The following is a 21,210-nucleotide window of genomic DNA, read 5'->3' as shown; positions in this document are numbered from 1 at the left end:
TTTTAGGCAACATTTGAACGAGGACTAGAACTACATGCTAAAGTCACGATTTTTGCTGAGGGTTGCCATGGACATCTATCTAAGCAACTATATAAGAAGTTTGATTTGAGGGCCAATTGTGACCCCCAAACCTATGGAATTGGACTGAAGGAGGTATCCTAGTTTGTTTTTGCCGTTTCAACTTTGAAATACAGAGCTTAAATTCATTTGTTTTATCTGTAGTCTATAATATTGATTTAATTTTTATAGTTGCTGTTTTTTTTTTTCATTGACTTGTAATGCTCATATTGACAAAAAATATTTGGAATAATTTTCAAGTCCATTTAAATATTACTAACCAAATCCCATTGTTTTCTACATTGTATCAACACATTTTAATTGTTTTATCAAATGTTTTAAGGCTTGACCTTGAAAATATCTACATTTTTTTTTTTTTCATTGTAATGCCATTCTGGGCTAATAGGATTTAACCTGTTATGGTATGCTGCTTGCAAGATGACTACATCATACAGGAATTTTTTATTCAAAATTGTAATATAGTTCATGAAATAACACACTCAGCCATAGTCTGTTGATCTGTAGCCTAAACCTTAATGAGGTTAAATGTTGTGTTTTCTCAGTTTATCCAGTCTCTAATGTTTTTTCCTAAACCTTAGGCATACTAGTATGTAAAAGTTTTATTGTAACCTGTTTACATTTTTTTTTTAGGTTAAAGCTCAGAACGTTTCAAATTTTATATATAACTAGATTCATCGTATTATGAGTAAGAGATTAATTATTGTAGCAGGATGCCATAATGTCTGCATTTTAGACAATATTTCAAGGTAGAAATTGTTGAAAATTTAAACCTTAATAATCTGAAAATAGGTTGAACAATTTACTTCAGATGGGGATTGGGATATGCGGAGGGGAGGTGGGGTGAGTAGACTTTTATTGAAGAATAACATATGTACCATAAAGTAACAAATTATAAGGGTACAGCTCAGTTTTTATAAGTGAATACACCCATGTAAGCACCACCCCAAAGACAGCAAACATTAACAACACCCCAGAAGTGTCCCTTCTCTCTTCAGTGGTGTTTCCTATAATCTCATCCAAGTCTTAAGGAAGTCTTACATATCTGAGAATCTACTGTCATAAGTTCCTTACTCTTCTAACCTGTTTTCTGTACTGCATGTCTCAGTTTGATAGATTTTTCTCTGATACTTAAGCTACTTTTTTGGTGCATTTCTCTTTCTGGTTTTTCATTTCTAATTTCATAAATAAATGAATTTAGTACATTGTGGTGACAAAAATTAAATAATACCCCAAGACTGTTTCTTTTAGTTATGGATTATTGACGAAAAGAAGTGGAAACCGGGGAGAGTAGATCACACGGTTGGCTGGCCCCTGGACAGACACACCTACGGAGGCTCCTTCCTCTACCACTTAAATGAAGGGGAACCACTCGTAGCTCTTGGTTTTGTGGTATGTCCCTTCTATGTAGTTATACTGTTAGAATCATAAGATCATCAGTATTATAAAATGAGGGCTTTGAAAATGGAGAATATAAAATGCTTTTTATAATTTTCAACATGTAAAGTGCTTATGACTATTACAGATGCTAGTCTGCCTAAGCATAGACAGCTTTAGTAACAGTAGCTACCACGCATCAGGCATTGTGCTTGGTACTTTACTGAGATGCTAAATTTCATTCAAGTCCTGTGAGGTAGATGCAACCTTATTTTGTTGATTGGAAAACTGAAGTCCAAACAGATTAAACTGCTTTTCCAAATACACACAGTGAATGACAGCAGCAGAATTCACACCTGAAGCTGCCTGACTTCAAAACCCATTTCACTTTGACATGTGCCCACCAAATTGACCTGTAACTTTTTAAAAACATAAGCAATTTCTCCATTTTTTGAAAGGCCACTTTCATCTTTGCAGTAAATAATTTTGAACATTACAATTAAAAATAATCCAAGTTTCTGCAATTAGTGGCAGCTTTATGGTGTAATGTCATGGTTAAACTTTGTAAATGACACATTGTTATGTTTATGTATTATTGATGTGCTTGAACACCCAGATTAAGTGTCAGTGCATCACCTTTTTGTCATTGATTGCAATGACTTAATCTTTTCAAAGCAAAAGAAGTAGTTATTTCTGCACTTGGGTAATGTTTTATGAAGTGTCACCTCCTATATTACTTGTCCTCTTTATTCCTGAGTGTGATTACATCGGGTGTCTTTATTTTTGCCTCAGTGGTACTACGTACAGATTATTCATTTATTTCTAGATTTGGTATTGATAAATGAATAATAAATAATTAAAACTCCTTTTGTAGAAACATAGTTTGAGATAGCTACCGATATTTTTCTAATTCGGAATTTGATATTCAGAAAACAGTGATTTTTTTAATGTCTAAATTCTTACAATTTAGACATTGAACAAATGGTATCCTTCTGTTTACCCTGTCTTTTTCAAACATATTTTGTTCAGCTATTTATTTTAATTTGGCCTACTGCAAATATTACTCTTAAGAATTTAATGTACATGTTTTCTGTACATGTTTCTCACGTTTTTGCTTGATTTAATTTGAAACAAAAATGCATAGTTGTATAAATATGTCACATTCAAATATGAAAATTTTAAGGTTGGCCTGGACTATCAAAATCCCTACCTGAGTCCATTTAGAGAGTTCCAAAGGTGGAAACACCATCCCAGCATTCAGCCAACATTGGAAGGTGGAAAAAGGATCGCGTATGGAGCCAGAGCTCTGAATGAAGGTGGCTTTCAGGTAACTCTTGCAATGTTCTTATTCCCTATTTCTGTAGTATAAGTTCAACATTGAAAGTACAATATAATGTTTAGATAAAGAACAGAAAATTATAGGAAAATTTATTAAGCAAAAGCAACTGGTGTTTATAAAATGGTGTCACAACATAGTTAAATAAATAATATAATTTAAAGAGCATATTGATTTCTGTAAATAAATTAATGGTATTTTGTTGTTTATTGGTTTATTTTCAAACAGAAAATTAAAATTATGTGACCTAGATATTTCCCTTTATTCCTTAGCTGCCGGGAAATCCAAAGGCAAATTAGTTTTCCACAAAGGTAATTAATTCCTCTCAACAATGTGATAACATCATTGCCTTCTAGGTGACTTCTCTTAGGTTTTTCCCCTTAATTGTCCTATTTTTATATATGTTCAAAGTAAATCTTGTCAAATGCAGTTAGTGTATTAAAAGTACACTAACTGAACATCAAAAACAGACCTAGGTAGCTAACAATAAAGTTAGTACCATTGTAGAAATAGTGTTAGATAAGATAATCTAAAAATCAGCTCTAAAACATATACCAAATGACTTGGAGCATATTCAACTTCTCTTGCCTTAAGGGGTAAATTGTAAAGTAAAATGATTCCTTCTATCTCTAATATTCTAGAAATCTAGAACTCTTTAAGAAATAAGATTTTTTTTTAATTCTATAGTAATAATAACATAACAAAAAATCATGGGGGAGAAGTTCACTTAAACTTTAAAGTGAAGTTTTGAATGCTTTATTACTATAATAGTAATTCATAAAGTCAAGTAAAATCATCGCTAAATTATAAATGTGATTATTAGAATCTTAACATTTTCCCTAAGTTCTGTTGTTAGGAATTACTTCTTTCGAGGTAAATTTTGTTTCTAGAGTAGTAATTATTTTGCAACAAATATTCACTGAATTGCATAATCATGTTCAGAAGCCCATTAAAAATCTTTTGAATTAATGGTTGTAATACTTATTGTCAGTCTAATTCTACTTTAATTTGCAGTGTAAAGATTTTTGTATATTACATATAGATTTGTATTTAAAAACATCTGCCTTGTGTGCTTCAGCATCTCAGATGATTTGGAGTTGGCAGGAATCGATGACCACACACACACATTTTCATTTATATTTTATGATTTAATTAGCCAAATGTTCAGATATTTCCAATATGTTTTTGTAAACTCTTCAGAGGCACTAATGTGGAACATTGAGTTTGTTTGAATTTATTTTGAACTACAAATGTCACGTCTTTATTTCTGTCTTAACATTTGTCTTAAAATTTATTTTGGAATTTTATCTAAAAAATACATTATTTAATGTAGTACCTAATTGTAGTGTTATCATAATTAGAACCTAAGGTTCTATTCCTAGAAATCAAAGTAAAATAAAAATATAGGGCCTCCCTGGTGGCGCAGTGGTTGAGCGCTGGGTTGCGAAGCTGCCCGCAGCCTCTGCGGCGCCGGTTCGATCCCCGGCTGCTCCCCGGCCACCGGAGGAGGGTCCCACATGGCACGCAGACCTCTCCTGCCGCCCGCTGCTCCCCTCAGCAGTGTCCTTCGGTCCTTCTGCCTGCTCTGCTCCCCGCTCTGGCTCAGGTGCATTCTCTCACCCTCCCACACTTCTGACTGTACCCAGTGCTTGTATAAATAAATAAATAAATCTTTTTTTTAAAAAAGTATATATATAAAGATAATATCCTTTGTAAATCATATTACCCAGAATTCACATAAAGGCAGATCACAAAATTGTCTTATTTTTCAGTTTTCCCCTTTAACTTGAGAAGACTTGAAGAAGCTATATTTTAACTTTTTAGTTTAATTTTGTTATTTAACTTGAATTAACAAATGCACTTTGAATGTTTCTTTTCTCAGTCTATACCAAAACTCACCTTTCCTGGTGGTTTACTAATTGGTTGTAGCCCTGGTTTTATGAATGTTCCCAAGATCAAAGGTACCCATACAGCCATGAAAAGCGGAATGTTGGCAGCAGAGTCTATTTTTAATCAACTAACCAATGAAAATCTCCAATCAAAGACAATAGGTAAGAACTTCCTATTTAAAGTACAGATAATTGGGGGACTACCTGGTGGCACAGGGGTTAAAGACACAGTGCCATCAAGCTATCAGCAGAGCTCTCCTATCTTGACCGCTGCTCCCCTCAGCAGTGTATGTCAGTAGATCTGCCTGTTCTACTCACCACTTTGTCTCTGGTGAAACCTCTCACCCGCCCCCCCCCCCCCACACACACACACCTCTGACTTAAACCTCAGTTCTTGTATGTACATATAAATAAATCTCAAAAAAAATAAAGTACGGATAATTGTCAGGTTCTTCATTGAGACATTAAAAACAAGAAGCTATTTAAACCAATGGTGTAGAGGATGAAAATACATACAACTAAAAATCTTGATGTCTTTTTTACGTATATTTTAGTTGACATTAAAAGATATAGATGGCATTTGTCCCTTTAAACAAAGCATTAAGGTTGTGTGCTGTGCAAAGAAAATGATATGACCTACTGTCAGTAATCAGATGTGTTTACAGCAGTGTTCCGTTTTAGTCACATCAGAAGTAGCATTAGTACCACTGGTGTTCCAGCTATTTAGAAATGACAAGTTTAACAGTACTTCATATACATGCATGTAATACACAGACTGATACTACACTCCCATCGGTCTGAAAACAGAACAGCTTTGCAGGCTTTACAAGCTTAGACATGTATATGTTCGACTTCTACTGTGGCGGAGATGAACAGTAGCACTTGTACCTCAATAATCCTTAATCCAAAAGACCTAGTGATTTTCTCAAAAGCCAGAAAATAAGCCTTCTGATTATCTTTTTACTCTCCATCCCAGCAAACTAGCTCCTTCATTGTCCTCAGAACATGCAAAAGTATGCTTCCGTCTCGTGTTCTTTGTTCATGGCTGATGCCCTTATTCCCTTAACCTTTACTCAAAGGTTTAGGCTCTACCTTGATGACCATACCAATTAACCTGCAACACAAAGCACTCCCAACCCCCTTTGCACTTTTCTGTAGTATTTTCCACCTCTTGGTGTACTTTATTTATCAACTTTATCTCCTGTCTCTTGAACGGGAAATTCTAAAAGAACAGGGACTTTGATCACCCTGAATCCCAAACACCTGGCACATAGTAGGACCTTAGTAGATACTTGATAAACCCTATTCCTTAGACTCCCAGGCCACAAATCTTTCTCTAGTTAGAAGTGTGCAACCTGACTATGCCCTCAGATATCTTTGTAGGAATGGAGGCCTGGGGTGGGGGAGATGAATAGAAAAGAATAGAATAGAAAAAAAAAAGAATAGAAAAGGCAGGAGGGTACTTCAAGAACAGAATAGGCTGGTAGAATGTAATGGTTAAATAATGGCACTCTTCCTGAATTTCTTGCCAAGTATCTTTCTTTAGACCCCCTCGTCACGTGCACAGTCCACACGTAAGCAGGAGTACGGCAGGGGCAGAAAGGGAATGGGGACAGAAAGGGAAACGGCGACCAGTCATTGTGGCTTCTCAAAGCTTGTAAGAGCCAGTAGCCACATGAAAAGTGCATCAGGTGTCAGGTGTTAGTTTCCTGGGGCTGTCACAACAGAGGACCACAAACTGGTGGCTTATAACAGAAATATATTCTGAATTCTAGGGGCTAGTGTTTAAAATCGGTGTTGGCAGGACCACACTTTGTGAAATGTGTAGGAATCTTTCCTGGCTTCTTCCAGCTTCTGGTAGCCACCAGCGTTCCCTGGCTTACAGAGTAACTCCAGTCTCTCCTGCCTGCCTTTTTTTTTTTTTTTTTTTTTTTTTTTTTTTTTTTGGTAATTCAATTATTTATTATAAGACTCATATACCATGACCAAATAAGATTTGGAATGCAAGGATGACTTAACATACACAAATCAATTATGTAAACAAATGCAAGGATAAAAGGCATACACAGTAGCAATATCTGCATAGAAATATTTGATGATTCGTCCTGCCTGTCTTGACCTGCCTGCCCTCGCTCAGAATGTCTGCCTCTCCTCTTACTAGGATGAGATAGTCATTAGATTAAGGACCCACTCTACTGCAGTCTGGCTTCATCTTAAGTATATCTGTAACAACCCCATTATGACCAAGTCTAATATACTGGGGATTAGGTCTTCAGAATCATTTTGGAGGGATGTGATTCAACCCATAAAATGTAGAAGTGTTTCAAAGGTAAGTTATACAATCTCTCACTTTTATAGGTGGCACAAACATCTTAAGCTTACTTTTCAGTTTTCTGAGTTTTGAAACTAACTTCTCATGGAATGAGTCAAATGTCTTACTGTTAACAGACATCTACAAAGTAGTTGTCTTTTTGGAAGATGTGGGCATATTGAAAGAATCTTCAGTGAGACTTTATATGATTGTTTAAAATTGAGTGTCATAGGGCCTCCCCGGTGGCGTAGTGGGTTGAGCACAATGCTGTGAAGCTGTCCGCAGCCTCTGCAGCGCGGGTTCGATTCCCAGCCAGCCAAGGAGAAACCCACATGGCACAGCAGACCTCTCCTGTCTTGCCTGCTGCTCCCCTCAGTGGTGTTTTGGGTGGTTCTGCCTGTTCTGTTCCCTGCTCTGTCTCTGGTGAATTCTCACACCCTCCCACGCCTCTGGCCTGTACCCTAGTTCTTGTATAAATAAATCTTAAAAAAAAAAAAGTCAGATTCACTGATCAGATATTTCACTTGCAAAATACTCTGACAATATAGAACTTTGCTTTTGAGGTAATCTCACATTTTTGACATTTCATGTTTTTGATAAAAGGTCTTCATGTACCTGAGTACGAGGACAATTTGAAGAAATCATGGGTGTGGAAAGAGCTATATTCTGTTAGAAATATAAGACCATCCTGCCATGGAATACTGGGTGTATATGGAGGGATGATTTATACTGGAATTTTTTACTGGATATTTAGAGGAATGGAGCCATGGACTCTAAAACATAAAGGTAATTGAAAACATTTGAGAGTACGAATGTTATAATTATTAAAAATTCATGAATGGTATCCATTAATTAGTGGAGGAAGTTAATTGTTTTAAATGATAAATTCAGAATCTTAAAAGAAAGCATCGTTAAAGAACTAAAGTATTATTCTTTGGTATAGCAGTTTGAAGTTTCTACATAAATGTTTAAGTTGAATTTTTATTAAAAAATCTCCCTCAAAACTTGTGAAGGTTCCGACTCTGCTCAGCTCAAGCCAGCCAAGGACTGCACACCAATTGAGTATCCAAAACCTGATGGACAGATCAGTTTTGACCTTCTGTCATCAGTGGCTCTGAGTGGTACTAATCATGAACATGACCAGCCAGCACATTTAACCTTAAAGGATGACAGTGTACCTGTAAATAGAAATCTGTCAATATATGATGGGCCCGAACAGCGATTCTGCCCTGCAGGTTAGTAATGTCATCTCCATTCATTCCTAAAATACAAATATTTGCCTTGACTATGTTAGTAATATGCTGCCATTTTAAGAAATTTCTGTATCTCCTCCCATTGCTTGTAAATTGTAAATGACTCCTACATCTATCCTTTTGGAAACTTACTATTTTTATTGTTTTCACCATTGTTATCGGGAATAATTTATTAAAGTAATGAAATCTTTAAGCCTAGTTCAGATGACATGCCTTAAAAAAAAAAAGAATTTTCTTCATACCCTCAAACCAATATAAGAATTGTGGCACACCAATGAATACTTTTATTAAATGTTTGTGTGACTTTTTTTTTTAAATTTCTTCATATGTATGTGTATGGCATGTATAAATACTAAAATAGTATGGCTACATTCAGCTCAAGGAATGGTTCCTCCCAAACTTTAAATTCATCATTTATACTGTTTAGTGGTAAACTTTCAGCTAGAATTACAGTCGGAAACAAGTTTCAAGTGCTATTTTAAAATAATATTTGGATATTTGAAAATGAGTATATTCTGGAGAGGGACTAGCATATATTCTCTTTGAGGACAGGGCCCTCAGCTGTCTTTTGGCATTTCTGTCATTGCAGTAGGTTGTAAACTCCCTGAAGGTAAGGACTAGATCTAATTTGTCTTTTCAATTATAATGTGCACACACACATATAATTGAAACTGAAGGCTCCTGAATATTGAATTCCCTCATTGGGAAGACAGCCAAATACTGCTATACCTTCTGCTTTTATCTATAGTTAACATATTAACAGCAGTAGCACAAATAAAGATCTTAATATTCCCCATGGGAAAACATTCCAATAACAAAATTTTCATGTTTTCTATACCAATTGTTTCCAGGACTTAAATTTCTACTTTTGAATTTAAAAAGCTAAAGTTAATTACTTCACAGTATTGTTTTTCCTTACAGGAGTTTATGAATTTGTACCTTTGGAACAAGGTGATGGATTTCGATTACAGATAAATGCTCAGAACTGTGTGCATTGTAAAACATGTGATATTAAAGATCCAAGTCAGAATATTAACTGGGTGGTACCTGAAGGTGGTGGAGGACCTGCTTACAATGGAATGTAAACTACAACTGATTTTATTTGCAGTCACAATTGAAAGCCAATTTACCCCAAATTATGGAAGCTAACTTCAAAATGTTTAGAGGCTAACAAGTATATATCTTATAGCACAGTGCTCATTTTCAGTGAAATAAAAATTTTGTACTGTGCCTACAGTTGTCCCATAACAAAATACTTCTCTTAAATAAAATTTAAGTGATGTAGTAGCAATTTACCTCTTTAATTCTTCAAAGATTCAGTATCAGCAAAATCACTATGGACATTAATTTGTCCAATTGAAGACTTCAAGTATAGAAATAAAGGTATAAACCAAAGAATGGCATCTAGCCGACCAGCTTATTCTTATGAAGTTTTATTGGTACATAACCATGCCCATTAGTTTACATGTGGCTACTTTTGAGCTACAATTACAGAATTGAGTAGTTATTAAATGATCCACAAAGCCTAAAGCATTTATTATTTGGCCCTCCTAAGAGAGAGTTTGCGGATCCCTGAACACACATACCTATATCACAAAACCCCTGCACAAACCAACCACAGAGATACAGCAAAGAATTGAGGGAAACAATACATGACTTAAGCTTTCATCTGTTTATTCAATAAGACATTTCTTTCAGAGTTTAGAAATAGGTTGGATACCATTAGTCTTTGTGAATAATGCAGGCAACCATTTTTTAAAAATCAACTTCACTGTGTTTTATAGCACTGTTTTGTTAAGAGTGAACCCTTACCAGTATTCTTGAAGTGTATATGATGGAGAACTGAGGTGTCAATACATTAGGGATCATGTATAATAGATAAAATTCCTTAAGTTTTCTTACTGACTTTATACAATCAATGTATGTATTTAGGCAAACTGAATTCCTTATTAAGCAAACATTTTTGCATATGCTGCTTTCTCTTTATCTTTCTGTGCCTTTATCTTTTGTTTGACTTTCAGCAATTCCACTTGGATAGCTGCAAAATAAATGTGATTTGAGTTATTTCTTAAAACATCAAAGAAATTAGGCTAACCGACAAACTGTTTTAATATGATGGTAAACACCACCTTGATGAATCTTTTCGTCTCTACAAAGTATTATCAGAAAATATTACTCTAGAAAGCATTCACACAAACAGAAGTGTCATGGAGCTTAAGAACCCTAACTGAATTGTACAGAGATTTGTCTTAGCCCTCTCCATTAGAGGGCAATTAAGTGCCTCCCCTACTTTACCTCAGCAATAAGAAATCAAAGATATATTTAATATCTACACCAGGTATCATTATTCATTGTTGATTTACTACAAAAACAAACTTCTGGCAAAGCTTTCCTAAAATATATATACAGAGCTAGAATAAAAATTAAAACCACATTCAGCTTAAGGAATGGTCAGACCCAAACATTAATTCACCATAGTCTATCTTTTAGTGCTACACTTTCACAGGAACAGCCTTTCAAGTAATGCAACAGAACAACTAGTAATCAGATATGTGAAAATTAGTTTCACGTACTATTCAGAGGGACTAAGAATGTAAGCTCTTTGAGGGCAGGGACCTTGACAATCATGTATGACTGATGTCTGGCCCAATAATGGACATTCTGTAATACCTGTTGAACAGATATCTAAGTGATAAAGAGTACAATGATTCATGAGGATAAATCCTTGACAAAGTGACCTTTCATTACAAAACTGACAACTTACCCTTATCTTCTGGTGCTATCTCCTGAGCTTTCTTAAGGTCAGCCTTTAATCAGAAAAACGTTAAAGAAATATTAGGTATATGATTTATGAAGGTGGCTGTCTATTTTTAAAAATTAAAATTAAGAGCAAAATGTTACCAGTGCTTGATCATATTCTTTTAATCCTTGCCATCCTTGAGCTTTACGGTACAGTGCTTTGGTATTTGATGGGTCTACTTTAAGAGCCTACAAAAAATTATAAAACACTTTATGTAAATATTAAATAGTAAATACAAATGCTAACTCTCAATGTATTGCCTACTAGCCCCAGTAAACCCTTCTTGGATCCTGTAAATCTTTCTCCTCTATCAACTGGCACAGAATTGTTTTGTCAGTAGGGGGTGCCAAATGGACATGTATAAGAAAGATGTTCTATCGTGCTACTCTCATTAGACTGCTACAGCAAATCATAGCTTCTTCCCTTAGACAACTTCCCCAGGCCCTCCAGTGTTCCCACAAGTATGGTGAGTACCCGATGACCCTCTCTGCTACCCAGGGAGTCAAAGCCATGCCCTCTCCTATGGGGTCTGGATCTCAGCCCGTGGGCATCAAGAGTGCCTATTCCTTGGGGGGGGGGGGTCTATCTCAGCTTCAGGGAAGTGGCTGTGCCTATATTTTTCATATATATATATATATATATGCATATATATATGCTATCCTCGTGGTTTTTTTTTTCCAATTTATTATTTATACAATAGCTGGGGTACAGGCCAGAGGCACGGAAGGGTGAGAGGATTCACCACAGACAGTGGGGAGCAGAACAGGCAGGCTGACTGAAATACACTGCTGAGGGGGGAGCAGTGGGCGAGACAGGAGAGGTCAGCCGTGCCATGTGGGAATCTCCCTGGCTGGCCGGGAATCAAACCCGCACTGCGGAGGCTGTGGACAGCTTCACAGCACTGTGCTCAACCTGCTGCACCACCAGGGAGGCCCTATCCTTATGTTCTTTAGAATTGTATTTACTAGCCAATCCCTCATTATTCCAATTTCCTCTTATACATATTCTTGTATATTGGACATATTCTTGAAGTTTCTCTGTTCAATGTACTGTGTAGTTTGTCTCCTAATTGAGTCCTAACTGATGACATTTCAAATGAAAATATGTATACACTTTTACTTGAAATCTAGGAGGATTTTTAGGAACATGAGTTAACTTAATAGATCTCTCCTCAGAGACAAACTTTAAAACAGTATGTTTTTCATACACATCATTGTAAATCATTACCTCAATAAACAACTTTAAAAAAAAAAAAAATTTCCCTCTTTACTACTTACTTACATCTTTAAGGTCAATATTCAGATTTTAGAAATTGGGTGTGTTAGCTACCTCAGAAAGGTCAAAAAGAGATGCAGAATGTAAACCAATCTTGGCCAAGTTTTTTCCTCTGCAGTATACATATTCATCCCTTCTGTCACATACACTACCAACTTGCAATGTCATTTTATTTCTGCTTGCTCTGGGAACAATGTAATGTGCAATGGGCATAAAAATTATCCAGGGGTGGTCTTTCTAAAATACATGCTTTAGTTTGGAATTTTTTTCAAACTATGCAATAGAATCATAATTGCTCTACTCAAGGAAGGCAACGCCCACCACCTTCTAGCTTTACCAGTTAGTCCTCTTGGTGGTCCCCATTAAGACATGTGAACTTTATGTGTGTTCTAATAGTATGCTTATACATGTCCCAATGACCCTAAAGTTAAATATCTCCCTCTGCCAAATTAAAGTTCCCTAATAGAGTCTCCTTTCAATTAAAATACCTGGTGTTTCTATTAGGTGCTTAACATGTGCTACATGCTTTATTTACCATAATAAAAGAACACCAGGCGAGAATGATTTCTATTTAAAGCATACAAATTTAATCTCTGAAATTAGGAATTTGCCCCAAATTACAATGCTAATGGCAGATAACTGATTTTAAAAGCCATGTCTGACTGACTCCACAACCCAGAGTCTTCATTCACTCATGACTTTGTCTTCCAAAGCCTAGTACATAAGTAAGTGCTCAATATGTGAAACAAATAAGTGAACTGATGCATGCTTTGAGGAAAAAAGGGGAAAATATCGTCATAAATATTAAGTGATACACTGTTATAAAGTAAATGGACCAAGAGTAAGAAATGAAGGCCAAAAATATATTTACAGATGACTAAGGTCCTATGTAGTAAGATACACTAATGTATATAAAAATTGCTTTTGTTCACGTTAAGTCATAATCTAACCCTTTAAAAAGATCAACATCAGACTTACCTCCAAACAACTGTCTATTGCTCCCTGCCAATTTGACATCTTCAGTTTACAAGCACCAATATTCAGCACACAGCTTAAAGCTACAGGTTGCAGCTTTGGTCTATCTGCTTTCTCAATAACAGCCTTTGAACCTTCCACATACCTGGAGAACATATTGACAGAAGTCAGTTAGACTTAGTTTGCTTCTTCAACTATGTGAAAAAGTTGTTTCTGACATAAAGTGCTCAAATGTTTAAATTCTAATGATCACAATTTTTTATTTAATACTTTAGAAAAATTTTATTCCAAGTTCTTTCTCAAAGTATTCAAAAGTGGTCAATGTAAGAACAATGCCCAAATCTAAAGATAGTAATGCACTAGTGATACTTCCATTATTTTAAATTAGGTCCCCATTATGTACTCTGCAATGTAATTATGTTTGGAACTCGCTGTGGGAGCGGGAATGGAAAAGTTGATTTTGAACTGTATTTTAATGTATTTCCTACTTCTGTCACTGAAAAGGGTGAGAAGCAATGAGCACACTTGGCTACCAGAATATGGTTTCTAAAGTATATTTGCTCCTTGCAAAAACTGCTAATATCAGATCTGGAAATAAGGTTAAGTATAAGATGTGCATGGACTGTCTTGGGCCAGAAAGGAAGCAAGTACTAACAGACTAATAGGAACATGTCAGCATATACAGGAAAGGGGACTTCCACTAGATAAACTGGGAACTCTTAAACATCTGAAAGAATGATGTTTTAAATTGAATTAGAAAAAACACCAGTTCTCCAGTGATACTAAAAAAAGGTGGGGGGAGGCTCTTTCAGACAGATGAATGTTAGCTAATAGCTACAATGAATATAACAGTTCTCAACCATCAGTGCAGTAACTGATTCAGCCATGGTTTTCAGTGATACAAAAACCACTGGGTGAAAGGTTAGGAAAAGGATATTCACACAGTACTTAGTAATTACTTACTGAGGAAAACAGATACTTTTATAACAGCAACAACTGACTGCCACCATTTTAACCAAATGTAAAAACTCAGAAACAGTTCAAACTGACAAGTGCTTTCAGGATGAGATATAGAAAACATGTGGCACCTATCTAAATCTTGCCTGATGAATGTGTAAAGGAACATGAGTATTAACATACTATTCTTTCAACTTTTATATTTTGACAATCTAGCACAAACGTGCTAGAGGCAACAGAAAATGCAACTATTTCAACATACCTGGTTACAGATAATTTGCCAAATTTCAGTTTATAATTCAATTACAAGTTGTTAAAATTCATTAAAAATACCGTACTAGGGTCTGGGAGGAAAAGGGGGGGAGAGAATATTTTATTACCTTAAAACTTTTGTATATTTTTTAATGGCCATCTCCCAGTTCTGAGATTTGAAAAATGTATTTCCAATGTTTTTCAAGTCTTCTGCTATTAATAAGATTTTATCTACCTGTATGAAAGAATACAAATATATTGGATTTTAGTAAGTAATGTGGCTTAATGTTAGAATCTATCATTAGGACAAATTGATACAAAGAGCTCAAATTTTCAGTAGTAAATATTTTTAGTAATTTAGGTAATTAAAATTTGACTAATTGGAAAGTACTTACATCTTTTAGATCTATATCTGCATCCTCAGGGAAATCTGGATAATTGTCACCAGAACCATCTTTGGGGAATATTCCCCAATCATCCCCTTCCTTCAGTTCTCCGCATTCTGCAATAACGCACAACTGTAAAAAGAATCCTATATTGTAGAAGTGTACTAACTGATTAATGAGATATTTTTAAGTCCATTCATGAAGCTATGTATCTGCAAGACACGTGCAGCTCCGCCCAACTCTTTTGAAACAACAGACTAACATCAAGAGGCTTGTCCTCTGTTCTAACCGCAGTAATAACCACTATATACATTCCAGGTATGCAAATGCATCACTGTTTTTTACAAAAGCATTTTATTGCTATTCATCAGCTCAGAGTACAGAGTTAAACTGAAACTTTCTCCATTCTCTGTGATTTCCTTTAGGTGGGGCATATGCTTTCAATTAACAATTTCCCTCAGACCTTGAAGGACAGCCTACCTACTGCAGGTATTTGAGTTTCCAATTAGGATGGGTAGTATTATGACTATTCTGATTCACAATTAGTACACAAGGATCTTTAAGTTACGTTAATTCAGTCTGATCTTAAGTAATTGTGTAGGATAAGATAACAGGGCAAGAAAAGCTGGCTATCAAGAGCAGACCAAACCACCAATTAAATGACAGAGTCTAAACAGGGTTCTGGTTTCCTGTCCTTTCTGTTATGTACATATACACATACTGACTGAAAGCTTTGCAGGGATAGGAAGATGTGAGTAACCTACCAAAAATCACCAAGATTGAAGCTGATATAGTAAAAATCTCCTTTTAAACTTATTTCCATTCCATTTTAGAAATAGTTTCAAAGAAAAGGTGACAGATCCAGGCTTTCTATACCAACAGTTGTCCTAACATTTTTCCTCTGATCCTTTTACTTACATTTCATTAAGGCGGCAACTAATGAAGTGTATTTCACTATAACTTTTTACTTACTTTGGCAGGCTTTTCACCATTCACGTCTACATTTTCCAGTATTCTTGCCACACCCATTCCTTTAATTACTTGACCAAATACCACATGTTTCCCATCCAGATGAGGAGTTGGAACTGTTGTGATAAAGAACTGAGAACCATTCGTATTAGGGCCGGCATTTGCCATGCTCAACAAACCCTCCTGATCATGCTGTAGAAATAGAAATCATTACAAGGCAAAGGTTAGAGATACTGTCCTGAATTGTTCTTTTATTGACTATTCACATAAAACTAGGGTGGATTATAATACCATTTAGATCAAACGAAATAGTGTAATTTACTGTGTATAAAATTACAACCTTTAATTCACAAAACATGGAATACTTATTTTTTAAAGCTGAAGAAAAACTTATGAAGGCGCTATACACATGTTGAATTATAATGCTGCATGCCTGAAAGTTATATTATAAACCTGTTACCTCAGTAAATGTTCATTAAGAACAAAAAAAAAGTTTACGGCACCAAATAACAGACAATAGGGGGCAGGCAGTTAATTTCTAAAGCGGCCATATTGAGAAAAGGCTTATACTTCCTTTATGATGCTTCTGCATTAAGGGGTCTAATAGTTACACCTTTTTTTATGATAAATGCACTTTTTCCTGAGAAGACATGAACAGTCTTCCTACTTGTATTGGTCTGCATTATAAGGCTCCCTTTATCCATCAATAAACTAAAACAGGGAGAGGATATTTAGTGTCGTCACTCAGGTACCCTGCTAATCTCAAAAGAATCCAAGTATGGTGGCTTTCTTCCCAAGTGAGTTACTTCCTCAGAGAATGCCCAGAAGACGCTGCTGGACACATCTCGAAATCAAATGTCTACTTTGACATGAACCTGTTCAAAGGGTCTGTGAAGCCCAATTTTTTATCCTTACACTTTATCCTTACACTTTTCTAAATTTAATCCTCGCTGGTCCATGCACTGTGACTCAGATGACTCTTCCCACCAAAATGCCTCTGACTACTTCAGTCAACTCAAATTCAGCTTTTAAGACCACCAAGTTAGAAGGCGAGAACGATGTGTCCTTTCAATACGGCCCCTTTCAAATGATCAAATGATCATCATGTCATCTTAGTTTTCATCCTTCTGGTAGCTTCCCTTTTCCCGCTCCAAAAGTGTGCTGCTTTTCTAACAGCATTAAATAGAACATTAGAACTTTATTTCCTGGGCCTTGTTTAGTCTTCATCTACCTTCACTTGTTTCCCTCCTTCAATCTGGCACCTCAGCCACCGTGCAAGGTCCAGTTTACCCAGCTTAAATGCCCATTCTTCAATATCTTCCCTAATAATTTAGCCCGTATAAGTCATACAAGCCATATCTTTCTAATATAATCTATACAGAAAGCCTCAAATTAGCATTTCTTTTCATACTATTACAATATTCTTCAGTTGTCCTGTGTGTTACTTCCTGGTAAGTTTACAAATTCTTTGTCCTCAAGGCTTTTCATTTTTTGGTGCCAATGACAGTACTGAACATATAGTATCAGCCAATAAGTACTGTTTAGGAGACCCATGACATTTACTTTTCAAATCATCCTAATTACCATGCTCGTATTCCGTATTTCCAAAGACATCGCTTTATTTCTGTACTTACATGTCTATTCTTACAACTTGCATGATACAATAGACCCCAGTTACATCCTGGAACAATGAAAGTAAGGAGGTACAGGCACCGCTAATACCCTTTAGAAGCTTGAACATTAACCATATCCACTAATTTGCAAATCCCCTGACATCTTAGGTCATAGTGATATTTTTGCTGCTCTTCATCTTCAAGCATAAACATGCATAAGTCACCATCTTTCTGATAATGACAATATTTTTCCTGGAAACAATTTTGCCATACGTGTGACCACACTTAGCGCTCACTGGCTTTACTGCAGCATGTAATGCTTTTGCCAATTAAAATCATAACTGGGGCCTCCCTGGTGGCACAAGGGGTTAAGATGCAACCTCTGAAGCTATCCACAGCCACCGCAGCACGAGTTCCATCTCTGGCCAGGGGGCTACCCACATGGTGCAGCAGACCTCTCCTATCTTGCCCTCTGCTCCCCTCAGCAGTGTATTTCAGTAGATCTGCCTGTTCTGTTCCTCATTCTGTCTCTGGTGAATCCTCTCACCCCACCTGTACCCCACCTCTTGTATGGATAAATATTTTTTAAAAATTAAATAAAATCATAACTGGATGAATTTTTTCCATATTAAAGATGCATATTTATAAGTATGATACCTTTTACAAGAAAAGAATCTAAGCACACATAAGAGACTTAATGGTATCTAATCCAACAAGTAATCCAGACACACAACAACCTTAACTATCAGCAATAAACATGCATTTTTGTCTACTTTACCTTATAATGGAAATTTTCATCTTCAAATTTTTCACCATAAATACTTTCTCCACCTGTCCCATTCTGATTTGAAAAGTCTCCACCCTGAATCATAAATTTCTTAATAACTATAAAAAGGGAAAATATCTATTAGAAACTAAGATATGGATGACTTCAGCAATGTTAATTAATATGCAATAATAAAGGCAACTTCCTAACACATGACTTTAGTCACTCTCCTGTTTCTCCTCATTCATTCCCACAACTCCAAGCTCTTAAAAGGCTTTTCAGTCTGATTCCAAACTAACTTTAATAAAGATACACAGCTACATTATAAAGGAAAAAGATATAGGCTGAGTCTGGAGAAATCCATGCACAAGCTTCCTCCTTCCTTATACCTTCTCCCTGGTATGAAAGGTCACAGGGCACATCTTTCCCCCAGGGGGAAAAAAAAAAAAGGCAACCATGTCTATATAATGGTCTATATAACAGTAGAGACTCAGCAGCCAAGGTTTTTATTAGGGTTCATCATGCAGGTTCTCTCTGCCTAACATGTACCAAAATTACAACTCCTAAGAGGAAAGCAGGTGTTCAACATAAATCAAATTGTTGAGAACCAAATCAAAATTGACTGTACAGTCTAGAAATAGACCCTTATGACTTAGGCAATGGTTCACGCGCCAAGTTCCCAGACTCCGGGCAGTGGCGAACCCTGCATGGAGACCTTTTCAAGAAGAGGCGGCTCAGGTTGGCTATGTTAACTCTTTTCTGCATGCACTTTATCAACATATTGGGGTACTTTATTAAAATAAAAGTAAACCAATAATTTAATATTTTTAAAAATTAGTCATCTTTCTTAATACATGATATGATTATAGTTTACTTACATCCATTAAACAAATATTTATTGCATGCCCACTCAATGACTAAATGTTAACAAAATGGTGAAAATATATAGTTCCTAATGTCATCTACTAAAAGAACCATCAAACAATTGCTGAACAAACCTGTTTACACAAAGTGTGAGACGTTAAGAAAAGTTACCTTTTAATCACATATCACACCAATGTCCAAGACACTGAATTAGTTGGCACAATTTTTTGGTCACTAAACAACAATCAAGCTAAGGTTCTGCTTATTTATCACAGTCATTCCCTTTCTCAATCTAATTATATAGGAGTGAAGAAGTGGTGAAACTATAGTAGTCCATTTCTCTTCAAATAGATCTTAGTACCCTCCCATGATGCCACCTTTCACAGCCTAACCTTTATGAAACTGAGCTATTGCCTCAGATGTCAAAGTGTTCCCTCGGAAATGAATAGTTATTTTTAACTCTCACCCCTTACTCAGGTGTTTTCTTCCCTAACTCCTACAGGACAGGATTTGATCATGTATGTGAATAATCACATTCAGAAAATTAACACATACTTCGATGGAAAGGGCATCCCTTGAAATGGAGAGGTTTCCCAGTGGTGGATCCAGTGCCTTTTTCTCCAGTACATAATGCACGGAAATTTTCTGCAGTTTTGGGTACAATATCTGCAAACAATTCTAAGACAATTCGGCCAACTGAAAGAAAATAAAATCATGTCAGTATACAAAACACAGCCAAATAAACAAACAATAAAAGAGGACAGTTGATAAAACATGGTGATTGAGATACGAAGTTCTCTTTATTGGTTATCTTTCTAATATTCACATTAATCCACCTGATGTGAAGTATCATGTGTCTAAAATGAATTTTTTTCTTACATTTGAAGAACAGGCTTATTAGGAACAGGAGAAAAAGAGAGGCACCTGCTTAGTCACAGGCAGGCAGGACTGCTGTCTCCTATTTTAAACAACTATTTTTCTAGATCTTACAAGGGAAATAAGCGATGTGGCCAGAAATTTAACACTATCTAAGGGACATCATGAAGGGCAAATGGTTTTAAATTCTGATTAATTTCTTCTATATGCATTCAGATTGAATACTGGGAGACCAATAAGAAACAATTAAGTATCTCTTGAGTGGTCAGGTTGGCCAAGTGTCCCGAAGAGCTGTATGTAGCACAGCTTCAGAAGCAACCCCTGTGTGTGTGGGGGGGGGGGGGAGGGATTCCCCATTTTAGAGAACTCCAAAGGCAGGTAAAAGTCAGTCTAGCACTAATTTCAAACCAAACCGAATACACATACATGGGTGTTGTCTTTCCAAAGGATGCTTGAATCCTGATGAGTTTATCTGTGTATGCGCTCAAACACGCTCCTTGGCCAGCAATTTTAACATGTTTCAGAACAAGAGCAATTCAGTTACAAGGCAACACGCTAATTCAGAGGCGCTTAGGCGCCTCCAAACTGCTACCGTAGCCTAGGCAACCAATCGCCACATTAAACTCATTTTGCCCAACACCAAAAAAGAAAATGTCCATCAATCTGGACCTCTAGACTAAGAATCAGAAAATCAGGAAAAAGCAGTATACCAAATCGCTTTAATTTACAAAGAGCACGACTGGACCCCAAAACACGCATATCCCAGAGACTTTCTGAACGCCCCACTGCAAGCAAAAAAAATCACAATTTACGCCAATTTGGTGGCGCAAGTGGCGGGGAGAGGCAACCAAAGCACGAGTGGCGACCCGAAAGGCCGCTTGCACCAGAAATTTCCAGAAACTTCCGCACCACTGTGGCATTGGTACAAGGGCGCTGGCTCGACCCAGCCCTGGATGCCTGGGTTTCTGCCGGCGTCCAGGGTCGGTCCGAAGCGCGTCCCGCAGCTGCCCGGGGTCCGCATCGCACCCCACCCTCGGGGTCCCCGCGGCCGGCCCCCGGGCATTCGCGCGCCTCACTCCGCGCTCACCTCGCTCCCCTCCGACGTCTACGTCAAAGAAGACTCTGGGATTACTAGGGCTGGACGGCTTGGCCCGGGGGGACGGTTGCGACATTGTGCCGTGCACCCGCGTTTGCAGCGAGCTCGGGAGACCGCGTGGCCGCAGCGCAGCTCCCACC

General features: G+C 36.7%; 2 protein-coding genes across 2 annotated transcripts in view; one reads left to right on the top strand and one right to left on the bottom strand.

Moving 5' to 3' along the window:
• The window catches only part of ETFDH (electron transfer flavoprotein dehydrogenase), a 22,706-nt gene extending 10,408 nt beyond the window's left edge, over positions 1–12,298 (top strand). Inside the window, exons 7-13 of the mRNA XM_037498041.2 lie at positions 7–153; positions 1,327–1,467; positions 2,636–2,779; positions 4,671–4,839; positions 7,592–7,774; positions 8,002–8,223; positions 9,163–12,298. Coding sequence (XP_037353938.1) covers positions 7–153; positions 1,327–1,467; positions 2,636–2,779; positions 4,671–4,839; positions 7,592–7,774; positions 8,002–8,223; positions 9,163–9,326 — 1,170 coding nt within the window. The 3' untranslated portion in view covers positions 9,327–12,298. The remainder of the gene's footprint in view (positions 1–6; positions 154–1,326; positions 1,468–2,635; positions 2,780–4,670; positions 4,840–7,591; positions 7,775–8,001; positions 8,224–9,162) is intronic.
• Positions 9,155–21,199, bottom strand: PPID (peptidylprolyl isomerase D). The gene is made up of 10 exons (XM_037498042.2): positions 21,062–21,199; positions 19,654–19,794; positions 18,247–18,353; positions 15,859–16,047; positions 14,896–15,018; positions 14,629–14,735; positions 13,295–13,436; positions 11,143–11,229; positions 11,006–11,048; positions 9,155–10,279 (listed from the first exon to the last, which is right to left on the bottom strand). The coding sequence occupies exons 1-10, from the start codon at positions 21,144–21,146 to the stop codon at positions 10,191–10,193; spliced, it is 1,113 nt and encodes a 370-aa protein (XP_037353939.1). The 5' UTR covers positions 21,147–21,199; the 3' UTR covers positions 9,155–10,190.
• Between the last annotated feature and the right edge of the window lie 11 nt (positions 21,200–21,210).

Source organism: Talpa occidentalis, unplaced genomic scaffold (assembly GCF_014898055.3).
Source record: "Talpa occidentalis isolate TD23 unplaced genomic scaffold, MPIMG_talOcc4v2.1 talOcc4.8, whole genome shotgun sequence".
Classification (NCBI taxonomy): Eukaryota; Metazoa; Chordata; class Mammalia; order Eulipotyphla; family Talpidae; genus Talpa; species Talpa occidentalis.
The sequence above is the reverse complement of the archived record's forward strand: the minus strand, read 5'-3'. Positions and strand labels throughout refer to the sequence as shown.

Excerpts from the sequence above, each read along its gene's own strand:
- PPID (XM_037498042.2), bottom strand. The coding sequence starts at position 21,146 with ATGTCGCAACCGTCCCCCCGGGCCAAGCCGTCCAGCCCTAGTAATCCC. Across the intron at positions 16,048-18,246 it reads ATGAAAATTTCCATTATAAG|CATGATCAGGAGGGTTTGTT; the intron begins GTAAAGTAGACA and ends CTATTTCTACAG. Across the intron at positions 15,019-15,858 it reads ATGGTGAAAAGCCTGCCAAA|TTGTGCGTTATTGCAGAATG; the intron begins GTAAGTAAAAAG and ends TTCTTTTTACAG.